The following is a 21,744-nucleotide window of genomic DNA, read 5'->3' as shown; positions in this document are numbered from 1 at the left end:
TGGCGACGAAACCGCATTTCACTGGTAGATTCAGAGTGGATCCGCGCTTTTCACTGGTAGTTTCAGAGCAGCTCGCTCCGAGGCGGATTGCTCGCACTGCTCCGCCGACAAGTCGCAGATTCGGGCGGAAACACGACGAGCAGCATACGTCACTTCCGTCGTTGTACGTTGCTGAGTTTCAGCAACGTACAACGACGGAACTCAGCAACGTACAACGACGGAAGTGACGTATGCTGCTCGTCGTGTTTCCGCCCGAATCTGCGACTTGTCGGCGGAGCAGTGCGAGCAATCCGCCTCGGAGCGAGCTGCTCTGAAACTACCAGTGAAAAGCGCGGATCCACTCTGAATCTACCAGTGAAATGCGGTTTCGTCGCCACGGAGCAAAAAAACCTGCTCCGAATCTACCAGTGAAAAACAGCATGAGTTTTGCAAAATGGCTGCGTTCGCTGCCTTGGCGGAACTTCTGTCTAGCGACGAAAGCACTTCAAGCAGCAGCTCGTCCAGCTCAGACGACGAAGACTTCGAGGAAAGACAAGCGCTATGCGAAGCCTTCTTTCGGGAAACTTTTTCGGAGTCCCACCGCGAACGTCCCAAAATTTTGGGGTTCATCGAGAACGTTGCGCGGCTGTACACAGACGAGCAGGTAAGCGCGGAGCTCCCTCTTTTCATAATACTACATGAACCTAATTTCATCTTTTTATCATTTCCTTCTCTGCAGTTCCGTCAAGACTTCAGGGTGTCGAGGCGTGTCGCGGAAACGTTGATCCGTGGTTTTGAAGGCTCGCGTCACTACCCATGCAGTGATCGTGGTGGGTCCCCCTCGAAAACCGCGGAAGAGCACATTCTGGTCTTTCTGTGGTAAGTCTGCACGCTGTTTTAAAAGTCATGCCTACCAGTGTGTATAATCTTAATGCTTTCAAGTGCTTCGGCGTAGAAGTACGTTTTTTCGTTGCGTGCGCAGAATTTTGACGGGGAGTCCAACCATTATAAATTTTTGTTCGTGTGTTTATGTGCGCGTGTGTAGAGAATATACACATGTGAAATTTAACAATTTCGGCGGCGTTAAATCTCCCTAGTAGCCTTCCCGTGGCTACGCCGCTTGTGCTTTTTGTCCTTGAAAGTTGCTAAGTGTGATGCAATGGAAACCAATGAAATATGACCGCTTGCAACTGCACAGCCAGAGAGAACAGTGTTAAGAGCTTCTACTTTTCTTACGGCTGCTAATTTTGATGCAAATATTTCATGCCTTTATTTCACAAAGCAGGCTTTACTTGATCACTTTCTTCCATAATGTGTGTTTGCTGTGTCAGGTTTGCTGCAAACAAGGCGTGCCTGAGGGACGTTGCTGGACGCTTTGGCATGGCAACTGCGACAGCATTTAGAGTCGTGGAGCGCACGCTCGAATATTTCCTTGATATAGCCGAAGAGGTAATATCATTTCCAGGAGATCTTGATCAGCTGTCAGCGGACTTCGAACAAGTAAGAATTTTAGGTATTTCACTGTTCCATGGCAAACACAACAAATGAGTTGTCTAATTGAAGCTTACTTTAGAGAATAGTCACATAATACATTGATTGTAGCAGGTTAAGCTGCCGTTGGGGCACAGGGGATGTGGTACTAAGTTGCGCTTGAAAGATGGGGTTATTGTCAAGCAGTCTCACTATCAAATGAGAAATGCTAGAGAAACATGTATTGTTCATTTACAGTGCACATAAAAGCAGGGTGTCTGCCAACGTGGAAAAGTCAGGGAATTTCAAAAAAACCAGGCCAGGTCATGAAAACTGACAGCAGTTCTGTGGGACCGTCACAAAAATAAGCATCGCCATTCATCAAAGCTTAAAAAGTCTCTCAGCTGCAACTACAGTGGGCTGCTGGAAGGTGTGTGAAAAAAAAAAAAGGACAGTGCATAACTCTTGCTTCTGAGTGTAAACGCGAAAGGGACCCATAGAACACAAAGTTTACTGACATTTCAGTACCTCATATGGGAGAGAGCCTTGTTTAAAAGTCATGAAAAAGGCACAGTGTACTTCAGTACGCCTAAATACGTGACGTAAGCAGAGAGAGTACATTGTCAGAAGCCTCCCATCACTCCTGTGCAGCGTATGTACAGTTGTCTGTATCTGGATTCGAGAGTTTTACAAGTCTATTTGGTGGTCTGTGATTCCGTGTGTTCAGGGAGGGCAGTCGAGGCCACGCCTCGTTTTGTGGTATCATATTTGTGTTGTTTAACTTTTACCAGTTTCACCGATGTACTGGTCACAATTATGTCAGCCTATGGCATAAACTAGACTAAGGAAATTTCTGCTCGGCAACTTGTCCTTCACATTGGCTAAAGCATTCTTTAACATCCATGTTGGTATATCCACTCTTTTGGTGCCTGTTGCTTCTACATATCACACGGCATATCTGACTCACGTCTGTAGATTTATGCATGTTTTGTCTATGCCACGATTTCGGCCCGGCTTGAAGGCCGTCTGGTTTTTCTAGGCTAGAACTGCTATCAGCTGAAGCTTGCTGGGCTACTCATGTCTTTTAATAATAATAATAATAATAATAATAATAATAATAATAATAATAATAATAATAATAATAATAATAATAATAATAATATTATTATTATTATTATTATTATTATTATTATTATTATTATTATTATTATTATTATTATTATTATTATTATTATTATTATTATTATTATTATTATTGGTGGTGCAACACCAAACGTCTTCAGCTACACACTTATGCTGGTAGCTCGTGTTTCAAGGGTAGAACTTGGGTAACTTCAGCTAAATTTTTCATTTCAGTTTTGTGAGATTGTGTAAATAAATCTGCAATTATTTTTCAGTGTCACGTCTACAGCAGAGTACGTAAATCAAGGTAACATGCGGACATTCATGATTCATCTATAGAATCAAGGAAACTGTTCCACCTTGACAAATTCATTCTCACCACCACATATTCAAATGTCAGCACTTTAAACGTTGACCCCAGCTTTCATTTCACTTCAAGTATGACAGCCCAGATAAATGCATGTGCTTGTCGTAAAAAAAAAAAACATTTTGCAGTATGGCTATGTTCTTGCAACGTTGTCGTTACTCGTTGTCAAGGCAAGATACATAGAATATGCGAGTAGTAGTTATTTACTTTTTTTGTTGAAAAGTATACTTTAGAGGTGTGCAAATTAGGCGGCGGCGCAAATCAATAGTAAATACATCAATCTAGGTCGAATCAGTTCTAATCTAATCTACATATAAATAGGTGAGTCAGTAAATACAGTAGTTCAGGTCGATCTAATTAAATCCAATCCACATCCTAACCGGCGTGGGCTACAGCCATTATAGTAAAATAGATTTTACTCCAGTGGCAGAACCGGCCAGGCTCCTGTGTTTTCATTTTACACGAATGCCACCAAATGGCACCACTTCTAAGTTTCTCAGCAGCTTTGACTGCGATGTCAAACGATCGCAGACACCTTCAAACTTCATCTGCGGTTACTCTTAACTTGTGTGTTTTCTTCCTGGTTCTTCGGAACATCAAACAGCTGACTTGCTCACTGCCTAGCTCAGGGGTTTTATTTTGGCCAGATTTACATGTTTTTTCACAATTGTCGCATGCCCTGAGAACATTTTGAGTGCGTCTGGTAATTATGTTTACCTTTATAGAGCGCCCGGTTTTTTTTTTCTACTCGGGTTTGTTTGCAGTGTACAGTGTTTTCCATGCAAACGTGGCAGTCATGGAATTTGCTTTGAATCATGATGGAAAACCTGGGAAATTCAAGGAATTTAGAAATATGAAATTGGTAGACACCCTGAAAGGGACCCCTGGCACTTAAAATTTCTAATGCCTTTTGCTGTGGTGTTCCGTACAATGATTCCATAGTTCTGGCATGTAAAAGACTTGTGTCACCTAAAGTTAACTCCGCTAATACCAACAAAACTACTGCATCAAGTGTTAAGATTATTTACTTCAAGAAGTTCACTACAGGTGTGTTCTTTTTCTCTCACTGTCACAGGTGTCAGGAGTGCCCAACACGATCGGTTGCATTGACGGATCCTACATAAGCATCCGCTGCCCTGCAAAAAAAGTGCGTTCAACCTATGTGAACAGGCACAGTTATCCGTCACTGACACTGCAAGCTCTGTGTGATCACAAAAAGAAGTTTCTCGATGTGACTACTGGACACCCCAGCAAGATTCACGATTCGAGAATCTTCAGGACATCGAGGCTTTCTTCAAAGTTGCCGCATGTGTGCTGTTCCGGGAAGTACCACGTTCTCGGGGACGCTGCCTACCCGCTTCGAGATTACCTCATAACCCCATTCAGGAATTATGGTCACCTTGACGCGAGGCAGCGCGCCTTCAATTATCACTTTTCGGCAACGAGAGTGAAGATTGAGAATGCCTTTGGAGACCTCAAGGCCAGGTTCCGCCAGCTGCTGCACCTGGACTTTCTGTTTGTAGACAAAATGAACAAGTTCATTATAGCTTGTTGTGTTTTGCACAATATGTGCATTAATTGTGGTGATGTGGATGTGCCGCCGTACATCGATGATGAACATGCACCGTGGGAATGGGAGGCACAACCGGATGATGTTCCCCCCAACAATGGCCCGCTTGCATCAACTGAAGATGCACTGCGTCGCCAAGGCGAGGAGAAGCGTGAGCGCTTAATGCAAGCGATGCGCATTTGATTTAAAGTTAGGACTGCCTACGTGTACACAAAACAAGAAACGTTAAGGTGTTGTAAATTTTGTTTCGTGTTGTAGAGATTTCTAGCAGAAAATAACACTAAAAGACGGGACGAAGCAAGGACACAAACTACGGCGCTGACTAACAAGCAAATTCGTTTTATTCTTCTAATCCGCGTATATATACTTTACCACAATCTCAAGGAAACAAAAAAAAAATAGAATCATGATAAATGCATGCCCCTCATTTCTGAAGCGTATCATTTACAACGGCGGCGAAACATGCATCAGTTTCCCTTATATTTCCCTCTCTCTGAAGGAGTTACCTCTCCTGTCTTATTGAGCATTTCTTTCCTCCTGAGTCAGCCAACATTTGTGTGTGTCTTTTTTTTGCTTTTTCTCACCCTTCAGATTAGTGGTGGAGTGTATATACCTAGACTGGAAGAATAAGACACATTTGGCTGTTAGTCAGTGCCATGGTTGTGTCTCTGCCATGGTTGTGTCCCTGCTTTGTCCCATCCTTTAGCACTGTTTTCTACAGGAAACACTGTACTAACCAGCTAAAATGCATGCCGCACTGTGTTGTAGTGACTCATCTTGCTAGGGCGCAGCCTGATTTTTTTGTTTCTTAGCTTTGTGACACGTAGCAGCTTCCACATAGCGTGAGTCAACCCAAGATGTTTGCAGGAATCTGACTGGATCAGTGTAATTGTTTCCTATGCGAAGCCATCAGCATGCTTATTGCTGACTAGTGCTAACGCCGCAGCGTGTTGGTCGGTATGGCTACTGCAGCTGAAGATAGCTGGTGATATTGATAGTAACTGCACTCTTCGTGCTGGTGAGACACGAGAAAGTGACAAAGTCAACCGGCCAAACATAGCTGGGCTCCAGCTCTCGTCAGCCACCACAAACATTCTGAGAAACATGTAGTGACATTGGCATAAGTCCAAGCTAGTGCAGGCTACACTGAGGAGCATTTGTGTTAATGGAACAATGTCACCAAAATTACGAGCTTGAAATGTTTGTGTTGTTTGTCTTGCAGTTGGGGCACTATGCTTGTCAGTTAAACCTGTCGCTTCGAGGAATATTCGTAATGAACACCCATCCCGACTCATTGTTTCCCACGCATGGTGCCCAAATTCAAAAAGTGCGCTCTGAACGTCACAAAAGCCCGAGTCTACATAGTCTTATGACTCCTGAGATTGTTCGCTGTGTAATTTTTTGTGATTCCAGTAGTAGTTTTACAGTGATGCCAAAATTAGTCACAAGGAGCCATTCTTGCATTAATTACACAGTACATTGCAATATTTATGATCAAAGTTTGGGGACTACCGGACACAATGCTCTTAATTAAAGCATTCAAGTCAAAACAAAAATTTGTCAGGGGTCCTTTAGGCATGGTGACTGCTGCTGTGAGAAATGGCTTCTTTGTCATGCAATTTGGTTATTGCTTGTGCATTAACATTTCATTTGCCTGATGAAAATTTGCATGGACAAACGTTCTGCATTTCTTAGTCTTTGTTCAGCTTTTCTTACCATCAAAACGGCGTGAAATTATAATGATCATTGCAACTTTGTCTTGTAAAAGGGCCCTGGAACCCTTATTTCACCTCAACAACAAACATTGTCAATCTGTTATCAATGCGCCTGCCAACGTGCACATGTGTACAATGCTTACAATAAACATGCTTTTCACATTTTATTCATTTTTCTTCAAGTTGAAAATTTCACGGAGAAGATTCATCTTTTCTTTGTGCATTTCTTCTCGTCGCTGTGTTTTAGCAAGTCGTCGCTCTTCCCTCTTGCTGTCTCTTTCAGCCTTTCGCTCTGCTCGCCGTTCATCTAACTCCTTCATTTTTTCAAAGAAGGTTTGCAGGTGGAGCTCGCGTGCTGAATTCGGGCGTTTTCTTTTTGAATCAGGAGTGTCGTCCTGCCCAACGGAGCTGGATGGAGAGTGTGACGTTGACGAGCTTGAACCAGCAAGTGGAACAGACTCGGTGGATGACTGTGGACATGTCTTTTTTGATACCACTCCACTTGCGTCGCGTACCACTTCTGGTTCCAAGCTGTCGTCCAGCCACTTGATTTTTTCAAGCTCGGCCTCGTAGGGGACTTCTTGTGGGGAACAGCCAGACGTATTATTTTTCCCAGCTGCCACATTTTTTCTTTTCAGTACGGTTTTGTACCGAGAGCAGCACTGCTCACCAGTTCTCATTACACCCAGTTTATTATTAATGTCTGTTGCAATTTTTTCAAACATGGCCTTTTTGTTGCGAAATTTTTTCAGAGGGCCAACTTGAGGGAAATATGAGGCGTAGAGGTCCAGCAGCAGCTTCGTCTCGCCACTCGTCCACTCACACCCTGCAGCTGAAATATGCATTATACACACATAAAATACATATAAACTGGCATTAATAGACTTTTTTGATACAGGGCACGAAGCTATATGCTCTCTGAGCCATAGAACACTTACTGTAAAGCATTAGTACTGTCACACTGTTTTGGCACAGCAAATATTGGGTGCTGTGGGGATCGCTTTGCATATCAGAACAGACAATCATGCAAATTCATAATATTACTATACATAACTTATTCACAGCATAATTTTCTTAGAGAGTAAATTTGAAAACACTGCATAATAAATATGGGGCCTCTTCGTGCAGCTGACTATTCGTTGAATTCAATTTTATTATTTAAGCACCCAATATTGAGAAGCGTGAGCAAGAAGCCATTAAATGGTTTTGCGTAATTCGTGGTTTTTTTGAGAGGGTTTGCAATCTGCTGGACCTATCTTCATCCTAATGCCACTAGCATGTTTGTGTATGCATGCTTACCACGTGCAGGAGTCCCTGGCTGACAAGCCCGACTTGGTGACGCACCAGTAGACGCTGCAGAATCTGTGTTTGATAATTGAAAAGCATTGTAGTATGTTAATATGTGTTAATTTTAAGCAGGTACACAATTTTCTTCAAGTAGTCCTTACACGTTGCTCGTCAAGGCATTGTCCTCTACATATATAGACGACTGTATACAAAACTAGTTCTACAGAGACACATGTAGACCAATTTACCATTTCCTAAAAATGCGCCCTGTGTATGTGACAAAGCGTCGGTGGCGTCACACTGTGTAGCACCTTCAAATAGAGAAAAAGAAAAGACATTTGCGGGTTAACACCAAAAGAGTAGAGGTCAAGAATCACCAAGAAAACGTTACTTCTCTAGTAAATTTTTCATGCATGTATTCATGCGCGAATACAGAGATCGCCATGCATTTTTATTAAAGGTAATACAGCAGCTTGGTGAGCGCTGCGAAAATTCCGGCGCTTGTGATATTCTAAATAGTAGGACTGTAAGGTGTTGGGTAAGCAACTGCTCTGATTAAAAAAAAAAGCCTGCTCACAACATGCCGTATTTTTGCGAGCGCCGATTGCGGCCGTTACCACGTGTACCCGCATGCTTTACAATTATCTGACCAGTCTTCATGCGGAGCTATCAAAGTTAGCATTCCGTGCAGAGTTTATTATCAGCGTCAAGTACGTCGCACTTACCGTTCAGATCGTTGCCGCTGTTTCTGAAAACGCCCAGCAACAGCCGACGCACAGCCGGTGTCAATTCCGCGTGCTCGTCCATACTTGCTACACAACTGCTGTTCGCGACTGCGTTAAAGTGTTCTACAAAGCTTTAACTGCGTGGTCGAAATGCGCGCCCTGCAGTGGCGGCCAAAGTTGCCAAGGAAACGAAGAGAGCGGAAAAAGAAACTGTTTCCGGAACCGGTTTGCGTGACGTATGCATAATCAACTTCCGGGGCACCTCTCACGGAGCATTCTCGTGTTTCACTGGCAGAGGTGGCTTCGTGCGATCCGAGTGCTCGCTCCGGGATTTCGGCGGTCGCTCTGAATCTCCCAGTGAAAAACACCATAAGTTCGCACGTGGGAGTACTTGTTCTCTGGCTGCGCTTTTCCATGGTTCATGAGTGTTAAGCCCCGCTGCTGCTTCTATAGAATAGTGTACGATAAGCAATATCAACGCAGTGGCAGGATTTCCTAGAGACTACCAAGCATTCGATCACCAGGAATTTTCCCTCCGGCATATTTTGATTGAAAGAAGCGACATATTTTTGCGGAAAACCCGGTTTATGCACTGGGGCCCGGTGCACAGATGTTCCAAATTGCAACTCTTGATCATCGAGAGCGCGAAGACGGCAAGTGAAAGCCACTATGCTGTTGTCTGTGCGGCCGGTGTAACGAAACCCTCCAGTCTTGAGGGTGTTGGGTTAAACCATGCACTTTGCCCATTGCTATTGCGTTTCTGAATAAAATTTTTGAGTGATGCTATGTGGAGCACGCGGCAGTAGTGCCGATGTGATATTTGGTGCTGGTACAAAAAGAAAACTAGTTTAGATCGCTTCTTCAATGAGTCCTTCAATTAAACCTATGCTATGGGGCTGCATAATAGACTATACGCCTGACACACTTGGAAAAGTAAAGCACGTTGTAAGAGACCACTTATGCTAATTGAAGGACTTGTAGACCATCACCATATAGACTTTGGTGTTCTGCAGAAAACCCGGTTTATGCACTGGGGCCCGGTGCACAGATGTTCCAAATTGCAACTCTTGATCATCGCGAGCGCGAAGACGGCAAGTGAAAGCCTCTATGCTGTTGTCTGTACGGCTGGTGTAACGAAACCATATATATAAATATTTTGCTTTGGACTCACTCGGACTGAGACTAACGAAATTTCTCTCTATTTAAACTCACTCAGACTCAGACTCACCGATGTTTTTGTCAGCCGGATCCACTAATACTTTCCTCAAATATACCAACTCATACTCAGACTGATCAAAACGTTCCTCCAGCGGACTTACTCGGACTCATAGACTCGCCAAATGTTTCTAAAACAGACGCACTTGGACTGAAAATGAGCGATATTCGACTTGGTCCGGCTCATACAATAAACGTCGAAGGAGCACCGTTGAATAACACATGTGAAAAAATTGCAATTGCCAAGCAACCTATTATATATATATATATATATATATATATATATATATATATATATATATATATATATATATATATATTCGCTTTCAACATACAAAAACAAGTTATTTCTACTGCCTCTAAATAATAATATTAAAGAGAATCTTGACATTACATACGATTTCCGTGATAGGCACATGCGCGCTGATAGCACTAAAAACAATAAGTACCATATAAATTGGCTGCTGTAAATACCTGTGCTATTCTGAAATTTGGTGATAATATGCTGGTATATACATTCGCCCACGCTTGTAATTTGGTCATTGTGCGGAATGCTGTAATATAAAATGTTTGTCAGCAGAAAATCTGTGAAACATGACTTGACAGAGTCGGGTTCTTTAAAAAGTCTGTTACCTGTCCCGAGTTTCGTATCAGGTAAGGTGCATTCATGTTTCAATATTCATCAAGTCTTCCAGCAAAACACTGCAAAAAAAACTTGTCTTCATTGGAAGGATCTGTGGTTAGTGCACATGTACGTGTTATCCTACATAACCTGAGTCTTTCGACAATAACTCATCAGTTGCAAGACAGCGCCTGTGTTTGCGTCTTTTTAGGTATGCATGATTGTGTTGTATTGTATGCTGCTTCCTCAAAAGGAAAATATAGCCTAGGTCGTTAGCTACCTGCTGCAACAAAAAAAAACAAGATGCAACATTTTTTTCTTTCGGTACTTCTCTTTCTACCTCCCCCCACGCACGCACACCAGAGCTATAGGGGCAAAGAAGAAAGAGGGGCTGTTTACGGTTGCGCACCTGTCATTGCTTCTCTAAATGTTTCGGTGTGAGGGAAGTTGTCGGAGCAGCGAGGATATAATGTACGACAGGAATCAAAGGCGAGAATTCGACATAAGCCTGTCTGTTTTGGATAGAAACTGAAGGAATGAGAACTCCAACCAAAATATGTTTAAGTAAAAAAAAACGGATGTTTCGAAGCTGGTCCGGCTTTTTCTTCAGGGGTGAGGGATCGGCTTCAAAACGTCGTTTTTTTAAATATGTATTGGTTGCGCTTTTCTCATTACTTCAATGTACGAATAGAAGTGGGGATGGTGGTAAAGGAAAGGATGGCCCCAGTGGCTTTCGCAATACATCATTAGGCAAAATATCTTCTCTTTTCATCTTGCTGTGTAATCTCCTATAGCCTTCTCATGACTGTCGGCTAAGCTTTGTTTTGTGCTCGGTAGCTCAGGGTGAGGTGAGTGTCACAGAACGAGCGCTAAAAATGGGCGCGCCGCCAAATTGTCGCGACGAAACGCCGGAGTGGCGCCGCGAGGTCAAAAGAAAAAGAAAACAAACATCTTAAGGCTCCCCGGGGCGCGCGCTCTCCCCTCGGAAGCGTGGCTTCGCCGACGAACCTCCTCGCCCACATCGGCGGCCGAGATAGCCCGCGAAAGTTCTAGAACGAAAGGGGCGTGGTCATACCGAGTTGAGTCATCGGCCGCAGAGGGCATTCCAACCGTCTCGCTCTCTTCCCAGCCTTCGCTGCGTATCGCGCCGACGAAATGACGAGAACCGTCTGGAATGTCGCGCGCAAGGTATTTAACGGAGCAGCCGAGATGAGAGATCAGGAGAAGACGGAATTTAGCGCCAGAGTGCGTAGGGATCCCGCCGTGTAGTCGGCGAAGGTTTTGTTCGTAGGGACGAAGCAGGAGATGAAGAGGATTTCCACCTGAGGGGTGAAGGCTCGAGCTACAGGCAAGAGTGTGTGTTTACCGCTATCGAGCGAGGACACGTGGCGACAGCTGCGCGAGTGAAGCCGACGTGTTCGGGTGAAGAAGTTTGGAGCTTGGAGAGTGGCCAATTGAAGACGCGAGGTTTCCTGCAGCCGAAAGGGCGAGAGAAGAAAGAGAAGCAAAGGAGCGACAGCTGAAAGAAGAAAGAGAGGCAAAGGAGCGACAGCTGAAAGAAGAGAGAGAGCACCAGTTGGAGTTGGAGAGAGAAAAGTTGGCAGCCGAAAGGGCGAGAGAAGAAAGAGAGCAGCAATTGAAGTTGGAGCTGGAGAGAGAAAGACTGGCAGCTGAGAGGGCGAAAGAAGAAAGAGAGGAAGGGGAACGGCAGAGACAGCACGAGATAGAACTCGAGCGACTCCGTTTGCAACAGCGAAGTGAAACTCCCGTCCAACCTAGAGTTGAAAGCAGCGAACGGGAAGATCATGGCTTCCGCTTGAACCCAAGCAAGCTGCTCGTGGCGTTTGATGAAAGGAAGGACGACCTTGACGCGTACCTTCACCAATTTGAGACGATTGCAAGGAGCCAGAATTGGCCGGAACATCAATGGGCAACTGCGTTGAGTACTTGCTTGAGTGGTGAAGCGCTCAGTGTGTACGGTAGGCTGACGCCGACCGATGCAGCCAACTATGCAAAGGTGAAAGCTGCTTTGCTGAAGCGATTTAGATTTACCGTAGAAAGATTCCGGGACAGATTTCGGACAGGAAAGCCAGATGATGGTGAGACGGCTACACAGTATGCCGCCCGACTTTGCCATTATTTCGACAGATGGATTGAACTTTCAGGGACAGCGCAGGAGTACGATGAACTTAGAGAGCTCCTAATTAGAGAATAATTTCTCACTAGTTGCCACCCAAGCCTGTCGCTGTACTTGAAAGAGAGGAAGGCTGAATCACTTGAAGGAATTCTTGAATTGGCTGATCAATTCTTGGAAGCGCAAGGTGGAACTAATTTGGCCAAGGTCAAGAAGGAGTGTCCCGATGATTCGAAGAAATTGGTTCCCGAAGAAAAGAAGCGTGCACCAGAGAGCATTCCGCGATGTTTTCTGTGCAACCGAGTGGGTCATCGCGCGAAAAACTGTCAAACGATCTTTACGAGCCCTACGGCAGTAAAATGTTTTAAGTGTGGTCAGACTGGGCACAAAGCAGACGCATGTCGAAACGGAGCGAGTCAAACTCACCAGGTATCCTGTGTGCAAGTGGCACCGAAATCTGATAATAATGCCGTCACCGATGAATTCGTGGAGTTAAAAAATGGGGAGAAAATTCCTATTGTGGGTGCTGTAATGGCAAAACAGCCGACCGGTGTTACGAAGGGAATGCCAACGCTGCCTGGAAAAGTTGCGGACAAAAAGATTACGGTGTTAAGGGATACCGGTAGCTCCACGGTTATCGTGCGGAGAGATTTGGTACGGGAAAGTGAGTTGACAGGCAGAACGAAACCGGTTTGCCTAATTGACCGTACGGTTCGGATGCTTCCCGAAGCACAAATTGAGGTTGAAACCCCGTACTTCAGCGGGAAGGTTACAGCTTTATGCATGGCAACCCCCCTGTACGACCTTGTCATCGGAAACATCGACGGGGCGCGAGGATCGAATGATCCAGAATGTTTGGGAGAAGACCCTAAGATAGAGTCCTCGCCAACCCAGTGACCGCGAGATACAAGGGAGGAGCCGCCCGTGACGGATCTCACTAGAGCCCAGGTTGAAGCCGCGGTACAAGAGACCGTGAATGAGAAGATGATCGTGTTGAATGAGTTCACGCGCTGGGCAGCTGGACGTACGTCGGCACGACCCCAACCGACCGACAGTGTAATGGTGACGGAGTTGGCCAGCCAAGCCCAATGCAGTGACATGAACGAGCTGGTAAATAAACAGACAGGACCCGTTGAAAGTTATGACCCGTTAACAGTGTCGGAAGCGACAACGATGGCTGAGACGCCGCCTCAGATATCGTCGTTGGAAAGGGCTCGCCGGATCAAAACGAGCAAAAACAATAAGAAGAGATCGAGAGAGCACCGCAAGAAAGGGCGCAAGCGCCGCTCGAAATACACAGGATAGGTGCTGAGGTAGAATCGGATTGTGTTTGGTAGGGCTGAGTGCCATATGTTGTGTTAATGTTCTTGTTGTCCTGTGTCGCAACTGTATGTTGAGTGAGTCAAAATGTTTGTTTCGGTGATGTGATGTATAGTAATGATGTGAGTATAGTAATTGTTGTAATGAGAGAACTCTTAGGCCCGTGTGCTCAGATTTGAGTGCACGTTAAAGAACCCCAGGTGGTCTAAATTTCCGGAGCCCTCCACTACGGCGTCTCTCATAATCATATAGTGGTTTTGGGACGTTAAACCCCACATATCAATCAATGAGAGAACTCTATACATTTGTATTGTTTGGAATGTGTGATGAAGTGTTGAAGTCATGTACCTGTAGTTATATTTCATGTGTTGAGCGACGGACTATGTTACAGTCTTTGAGTGTGTGGGGACTGTTCACGCTCGTTTGTGTGGTTCTGAATATTATGAGATAATATTCTTAAAGTGGGGGGCAGTGTCACAGAACGAGCGCTAAAAATGGGCGCGCCGCCAAATTGTCGCGACGAAACGCCGGAGTGGCCCCGCGAGGTCAAAAGAAAAAGAAAACAAACATCTAAAGGCTCCCCGGGGCGCGCGCTCTCCCCTCGGAAGCGTGGCTTCGCCGACGAACCTCCTCGCCCACATCGGCGGCCGAGATAGCCCGCGAAAGTTCTAGAACGAAAGGGGCGTGGTCATACCGAGTTGAGTCATCGGCCGCAGAGGGCATTCCAACCGTCTCGCCCTCTTCCCAGCCTTCGCTGCGTATTGCGCCGACGAAATGACGAGAACCGTCTGGAATGTCGCGCGCAAGGTATTTAACGGAGCAGCCGAGATGAGAGATCAGGAGAAGACGGAATTTAGCGCCAGAGTGCGCAGGGATCCCGCCGTGTAGTCGGCGAAGGTTTTGTCCGTAGGGACGAAGCAGGAGATGAAGAGGATTTCCACCTGAGGGGTGAAGGCTCGAGCTACAGGCAAGAGTGTGTGTTTACCGCTATCGAGCGAGGACGCGTGGCGACAGCTGCGCGAGTGAAGCCGACGTGTTCGGGCGAAGAAGTTTGGAGCTTGGAGAGTGGCCAATTGAAGACGCGAGGTTTCCTGGAAGAGAAACTTCGAGGGCGCGGAACGACAACAACGCTGGACTTTGAGTGAGTGATTCTCGGAAGAGTATCATTCAGACTTTTGTTCCAAGGACTTTGTACTGAATAGGTTTTATGTGTCTTGGTTGTTCAATGCATGTGACTGCATTGTAGTGCGTATTGTTGTCTGTGTCCTTTGTTTCAAGTGTGGTTGATTGTACTGTGTAGTACGTTGTACGTTGTTTGTTTGGTGACGTATTGTATGTAACTATGGTGGAGTGTGCATTCTTGTGTATTGATTTCGATCTGCCATTTTTGAGAATATAGTATTTGTTTTGTTTATCGACTCTCGGCTCTGGCTTGTTCTTTGGGCCACAGCCGGCGTCCGCTGGCGCGCCAAAAAGGACCACTTCTAAATAGTCCACGCTTTCGTGGTGCGGTTCGGAGGGCCAATACTTCGGCCCTTGGAATTAGCCCGGCGATCGCCTCCCTAATAAACGGGACAGGTGTGACAGTGAGTTTCCGCGAACCTTACCTGCCTTCAAACCAGTTGCTGCATGCAAGCTTCCCCTGAATAGATGAATCTGTGGTTGAAGAACAGAAAAAAAGACGCTATCTTTCCTTGCGAGATCAGGGCTCAGTGGTTTGAAGGGACGGTGGGGGGGGGGGAGGAGTGGGGAAAAGAGTTTAGAAGTAGGAAGGAAGAGAAGGTTTGGAAGAACGTGACGGCCATGGCTGGCAGAGCAGAAAGAGATTAGGGGCCGTTGGCAGGGCAGTCCGATTCGTACGACTAGGAAATGTGGAGCTGCAACCACGTACGCACATACCTATGGCCATTCCCACAAAAAAAAAAAATGTCTTAGATCACCTTTCTTGGGCAAGAATACAGAAAACTAGCTACACGAGAAAACTAAAATAAATAAACAACCGATAATCCAACCACCGATTGTCACCACAGCTGCGGAAGGAACAAAAAAACGTAATCCTTGACCTCGACACCAGCGGCTTCACAGAGGCATTTATTCGCAGAAAACTGTGCATAAGAAAAGACACGGGAAACACGACACCAATGGCACTGCAACGACGCCCCATGTCGACCCAACTTGTGCGCAGGGAACAGCGAACGGAGCACAATGGCAGAACACTGCGACACCACTCGCAACATGTTTGCCCCATACCAGTCCCGAAGGCAGGGTGTAGAGATCGTTGCAATTTGTAGTCTTTCTGCATTCCTTGAAGAGCACAAAGAGCGCGAAAGATTGGGTACGAGAAACTTGAGCGTGGAAAACGACCTTGCCATCAAGCCTTTTGCAGTGTGGACTGGAAAAACGCAATGATGGGTGAGGAATGACAGGGAGTTCTTACGCGCTTCAAAGATGACTATGAATGGAAAAGTGTTTAAATGGGAATGAAAAAAAAAATCTACGAAAACACGGGCGTTGCTATGTTGTGTCAGGTACAACAGAACTGCAGGCCTGTTGGAAAAAGATGGCAGCAATATCTCATAAAAAGACTTGAGAATTAAAAGCCCGTCTGATTGCCGAGAGGTAAAAGAATTCTTCGACCACGTTTCAGCTTGAATAAATTTATTTCCGCGAGTGATGAAGGATCAGGTACATAACCATAGATCAAGCTCAGTGTAGATTCCGATGTCACGTAATAAAGGTGACCTGGAGTAGCACATGTGTCACAACAAGCTGTAGAACCCAATTTCATCCCTTCGTACCGTCATGCTCGTTTAATACAAACGTTTGTAGATTGGATTACAGAAACAACATTAAAAGACCGAGAAATATTTAATTCCTCCGTTCGTTAGTAACGCACTTCATTATGTATTCTGTTCTTTGGGAGCAGATCACGTGATGAATTATCATAAATTGCTGTTTCTATTTCACCACTGTCAGCGAACGGTGTACTCTACAAACACATCACCTACATTAAACTTCGTGCCAGCACAATGCATACAATCCTCAATTACATCGCCAAAAAAATAGGGGTTTCACGGAAAGAATTTCCTAATGCTTCGTTATATATTCCAACGTCAAATTTAAAAATAGCACCACCATGAACGGGATTGACTCTATGGCCGAATTTCACTGCAAAAAGCGCTTGAATAACTGCACCTTCCAGGTATGCAATATACATTGCATGAGGTTTTAGATGTGTGGTGAAATGATTAGTTCAGGTTACATTGTTTTAGTGCAGAATTAGCTTTTTAGTCACGTTTACTATGCTTTTTAAAAAATGTTCATATTTCACCTCATCGGTCATTTAGTGACGGTCATTTTATTTCCACATCCCTAAATGAGAGTTATGAATAGTTGATATCGAAGCATTCTTTAAAGGTATATGACTGGTGTTTATCAAAGGACCTAGAATGAGTTCCGGGGAGGGGGAGATATGAACAGTTTAATCATTTGAAAAATAAAGTTTTCGGCTTTTCAAGCCGGAACGTCAATACGACAACAAGGCACGCCATAGTAGGATGTTTTAAATATTCGGAACCATGGGTCGGCAAAATAAATGGAGCCTACATAGACTCGCTCAGTAAATGTGCTTTTATCTTAGGACTCGATATAGGGCCCAGCCTATAGCCGGTATTTTGGTCACATATGGGTGACCAAAAATATTTTTCTCTGCAAAACATTTCCTCAATAGACTGCTTTCAATGGAGTAAATCATCCAGACATTTTTCGAATACACTAAAGGTAGCCGCCAAAACGCCTTGGACATTTGGCGTTGAATGACCGATCAAAGTTTACGTCGATACCTATCACTTTTCGTCTTCACTGTCTCTTTCTAAGTTCGTGTTCTTCCTTTCTTGACATTCAACTTCACAGTAACTCAACAAATCCACATTATATTGGTTCTTCCATATTGGTTCCATATATTGGTTCCATATATTGGTTCTTCCATATTCATCCACATTATATTGGAAAATAGCTTGTGATACACACATCTTAAATAAAACTTGGCCATGCACTTACGCCCCATCTCACTATTTTGTATAAATTATTTCACTGTTCTCATCTTACTTACCTTATTGCCACGTGGTTGCGACGGCAAAGAATATGATACTTGGGTTGCTCAAGACGACACTTTTTATTTCGTGAACATGTGCATAGAAAAGTACAAAGTACAAGAAATTCACGCTTTACGCAGATAGCGGTGATCAGAGCATTGGTCGTCGGTAATATGATCTTTGCGAAGGTACGTCGCCATATATACCCGTGGCATCGAACATCATCCATATTGTGCGTGTCTCAAGCTTATCAGAAGATTCTAAAATAATCTAGAATTTTCGCAGACTGCCAAGCGTGCTTTGCGCAAGGCAATTGATTAATATGAGGTGTTTAACGTTTCAAAACCACCATATGAATATGAGAGATGCCGAAGTGGAGGACTCCAGAAATTATGACAACCTGGGGTTCTTTAACATGCACCCAAATCTGAACACATGCGCCTACAGCATTTTCGCCTCTATCGAAAATGCAGCCGCCAAAGGCAGGACTCGATCGCGCGACCTGCGGGTCGGCAGCTGAGTACCTTAGCTCCTGAACCACAATGGCGGTGTCTTTGCGCAAGACAGTGACATAAAAATACAAGCGAAGTGGCAGTATAATAATGTTGCGATAAAATTTCAGCAAATGCGAAAGGCTCCACTGTGGATGCTATTTTAATACAGAACCATCAGCGGGTAGCCACGCGTTGCTAGATGGATCGACGTCTTTAGGTATTTCGAGTAGGCTAAGTTTCTACCTAAAACATACGGCGCGACGACAGCACTCACGTTGAGTGTAAATTTTAGCGAAACGAAGTGCACGCTTCGGTTGGATGATATGCATATTATTAAGAAGCTGGTGTGTATTCCTCAAAGGTTAAGAACATCAATGGTCGAGCGAACCTTCACTATCACGTGCTGGATGAAGGGAATATATCTATGTAATGTTTAAAGCCAGCCTATAGACCGCAACTGACGGTGTGGGCTGACATCACTCCTGTATGTCTATATATTTAGGGTTGTATCCGTTACAGTAAAAAGTAACTAAATACGTTACTCGTTACTCTAATAAAAAGGGGAACGTTTCACGGCTCCACGTTCTATATATACATAAAAAAGGTAACGCATTACCATTACCGTAACCAAAAAAAACATAACGAATGTTACCTCTGCCGTAGCACCGGAATCATCAGTTTTAATCAACGTGTCTTTGCTGCAGAAACCCACAATGAGAATTTTTAAATTTCAAATTTATGTTTCACACATACTAACCCAAGGAAGGATTATACTGAATGTTCAATTAACGAGAATTATTTGTACAAATGTGCTGAACCTTAGCAATGTTACATACAGGCTTAATGACGCCTGCCCATGTGATGGCTTCTGACTGTGCAGTGACCGATGGTGAAACCATTTTTTTTTCATTGAAGCATTATACACAAAGTGAGGTTCGATAATCTATGGTATTGACAAAGAAGCTTTCATTGAATTCTAAAGAAATTTACAACAATCGGCCTTTTCTCGATCCTTCAGCACCTTCAATAAAGCATGTCGAAATCGGTACTGTTGGTCCTAGCAACCGAAATGGCCCGCCGCGCGCCAGTAGGCAATCACGGAGGCCTACATTGATGCCTTTTCATTGGGGATGGGGGAGTACTGGGAGATGTCGTGGGGAGGAGGGGGGGGCACTTGCAAGTTTGTGACACCAGATGTGGCTTGCAGGCGCGTAAGTCTAGAAAAATCACGAAGGGGGACACACGTCATGCAATAGCAGCCATTTTGTTTTAATATTTTGCAGGTTTTATTTTTGTTTATATAAGAAATAAAATCATGCCTAGAAATCAAATTGACAAACGAACAGAGGTTCCCAGCACTCGTAATTGCATTCTTCAATTGAGTCTTTTCCGGAACCAGTCGAGAGTGGCAGTTGCGATTTCAATTGTCTCACACACCTGATGGGTATTGAGCACGTGTACACGCTACAAAAAAGCTTAAAAAAGTTGAATGTTTTATACATAGTTATCAAGCATTCTTATTTGTGACGTTTTTAGGAGAAATTTTAATGGGGCCCACTTGCTAGGGGTGCTCCCCTCCCCTGACCGAGCACAAAGGGGTCGGGGAGTCAACGTTCTCTACAGGCGTGGTCAACGGGCCTCCAGGTCATGACCAGTATGGACTGTGGATCTGAGAAAATATTGCATTTGCTCTCATCTTCACATATGGCCATCGACAGGTTTTTGTCTTGGGGGTAATGAAACCTTTCTTTCAACTTGTATCATGGCTGAGGGAGGGTAGCAAGTGCTGGTGCAGCTTGAAGGGGTCAAGTGCCCCTTTTGCTCCACGCTCATGTCTACACTTCATTCATTGAACACAACGGTGTGGACTAGTTGACTAAATTCGCAGATTTGTTTTCTTCCGCATCCTATACCGCTACATAAAACATTCTCATATTGTGAAAAGTAGGTATTTCGAATCGTTTGAAGGAAAGTAACATTCAAGGCATGACAGATACTCAAAGGAGCGGTGTCCTGCAATCGCAATAAGAAAACTCGTAGCAGAGGTGCTTCTTTTTTCGTGCAGCGTACAATGTAAAAGTGAGATCTGGTTCGGAAAAAGCGAACTGAGTGACGTGCGTCGGTGCTTGCTCAATGTTCAGTGAAAGAAGGTTTCATGAAGTATGACGTGGACAACAACAGAAACAAACTGCTGCATATTAAATTAAAAAAAACAAGGAAAGTGCTGCACATTCGTGGTAGAACATGGTTGAAATACGCGTTTTTTATTGTGAAAGCGAAATAAAAACTATTTTACAAAACACTCGCATTCATCGTGATGTCGACACATCTTTGTAGTGTCATTAGTGCTATCTGGATGAAAATCCCTGAATTTCAACTAATTCAGCAACCTTTAGCAGAAGAACCTTTTGAATTTTTAGTTTCGGTTTCCGCACCGCCGGCGCCGCCACCGCCGATGAAAATTGGCCGCGCGCCGCCGCCGATGAAATAACCGGCGTGCGCCGACAACGCCGCCGCCGCCGCCGACTCTGAACGACCCCCTTGCCGCCGCCGGTTGAAATCGCCTCGGCGCACACCTCTAATCACACCTCCCCATTCTAGCCACCCTAGCGGCGTCGTCGGCGCACGCCGGGCAAAATGATCGACGGCGGCGCACGGCCACTTTTCGTAATCAGCGGCGGCGTGAAAACTGAAACTCTAATTAAAAAAACAACTAATTTACTGTGTTTTCTCTGCTTATTTAGCTGAAATTAACTTATTTTAACAGTAATGCTTGAGAGAACAGCTTGGAGATGCAAGAGGACTGGCAAACGTCCCGTAAATGTTTTGTTTTTGAGCATACATATAGAATATGTTCTTTCAGCGCGCCCCGTTTGTTCACATAGCTAACACTGTATCACAAGAAATTTCGTTTCTTTTTACTTTCACTGCGATGCTGTTATATCTGCTAGGTATTATTCCTAATTTAAGGTACACTTTGTATTGTTTTTACTTACAGGTAACTGTTAATCGTTTATATATTATCAAATGTACCACTTGCCTCTGTAATGCCCTCTGCCCTTGAGGCTACTATTAGATAAATTAATAGTGGAGTAGCCTCTTTTTAAAGGGTAAGTAGGGGCAAGGGGAGCTGGCAGTCTTCGTGTGTAATGTACTGCTTTTTTTTAGTAACAGACAGGTGGGCAATTTATGTAGGTCACAATGGCATATAGTGATTCATGAAACGTACGAGAAAGGCGAAAATTAATCTCCCATGAGGGGACACTGTTCAGCGTTTTATGATGCATGTGCTACAACGCAACGAATACAAAAAGAGCGAAATGAATGTAGCACTACATGCGCTTTTTTCTTTGTTCCCATCTTCAAAGACTCCATTCTTGTAAGACGTGAGGAGGTGCAAATGGGGGGGGGGGGGGCGGGGTGGAAAGCAATTGTTCAGTTTTGTTTGTTTGTGAGACCCTCTCTTTATCTACATACCAGCCCATACCCCCCCCCCTTTCTTTCCCTTAAAAGGAGTAGTGAAACAAAATTTCCCTATCGGAAAAATTGCCATGGTGGATACTGGAAAACATGGTGGGCGTAGTGGAAATAATAGTGGGCATGGTGGAAAATATGATGGATATGGTGTGA

At 44.5% G+C, this 21,744-nt stretch overlaps 2 protein-coding genes across 3 annotated transcripts; one reads left to right on the top strand and one right to left on the bottom strand.

Moving 5' to 3' along the window:
- The first annotated feature begins 426 nt into the window (after nucleotides 1-426).
- LOC119159455 (putative nuclease HARBI1) lies at nucleotides 427-6,390 on the top strand. 2 transcript variants are annotated; one of them, XM_075883310.1, is made up of 4 exons: nucleotides 427-643; nucleotides 719-858; nucleotides 1,311-1,479; nucleotides 4,014-6,390. In XM_075883310.1, the coding sequence occupies exons 1-4, from the start codon at nucleotides 434-436 to the stop codon at nucleotides 4,689-4,691; spliced, it is 1,197 nt and encodes a 398-aa protein (XP_075739425.1). In that variant the 5' UTR covers nucleotides 427-433; the 3' UTR covers nucleotides 4,692-6,390. The 2 variants fall into 2 exon arrangements, with proteins under 2 accessions (XP_075739425.1, XP_075739423.1); XM_075883308.1 differs by having other exon boundaries at nucleotides 427-858.
- Nucleotides 6,375-8,608, bottom strand: LOC119187700 (uncharacterized). Its single transcript, XM_037435779.2, has 4 exons — nucleotides 8,236-8,608; nucleotides 7,759-7,821; nucleotides 7,523-7,585; nucleotides 6,375-7,055 (listed from the first exon to the last, which is right to left on the bottom strand). The coding sequence occupies exons 1-4, from the start codon at nucleotides 8,315-8,317 to the stop codon at nucleotides 6,388-6,390; spliced, it is 876 nt and encodes a 291-aa protein (XP_037291676.1). The 5' UTR covers nucleotides 8,318-8,608; the 3' UTR covers nucleotides 6,375-6,387.
- Between the last annotated feature and the right edge of the window lie 13,136 nt (nucleotides 8,609-21,744).

The sequence above is a fragment of the Rhipicephalus microplus genome, unplaced genomic scaffold (assembly GCF_043290135.1).
Source record: "Rhipicephalus microplus isolate Deutch F79 unplaced genomic scaffold, USDA_Rmic scaffold_16, whole genome shotgun sequence".
Lineage (NCBI taxonomy): Eukaryota > Metazoa > Arthropoda > Arachnida > Ixodida > Ixodidae > Rhipicephalus > Rhipicephalus microplus.
The sequence above is the reverse complement of the archived record's forward strand: the minus strand, read 5'-3'. Positions and strand labels throughout refer to the sequence as shown.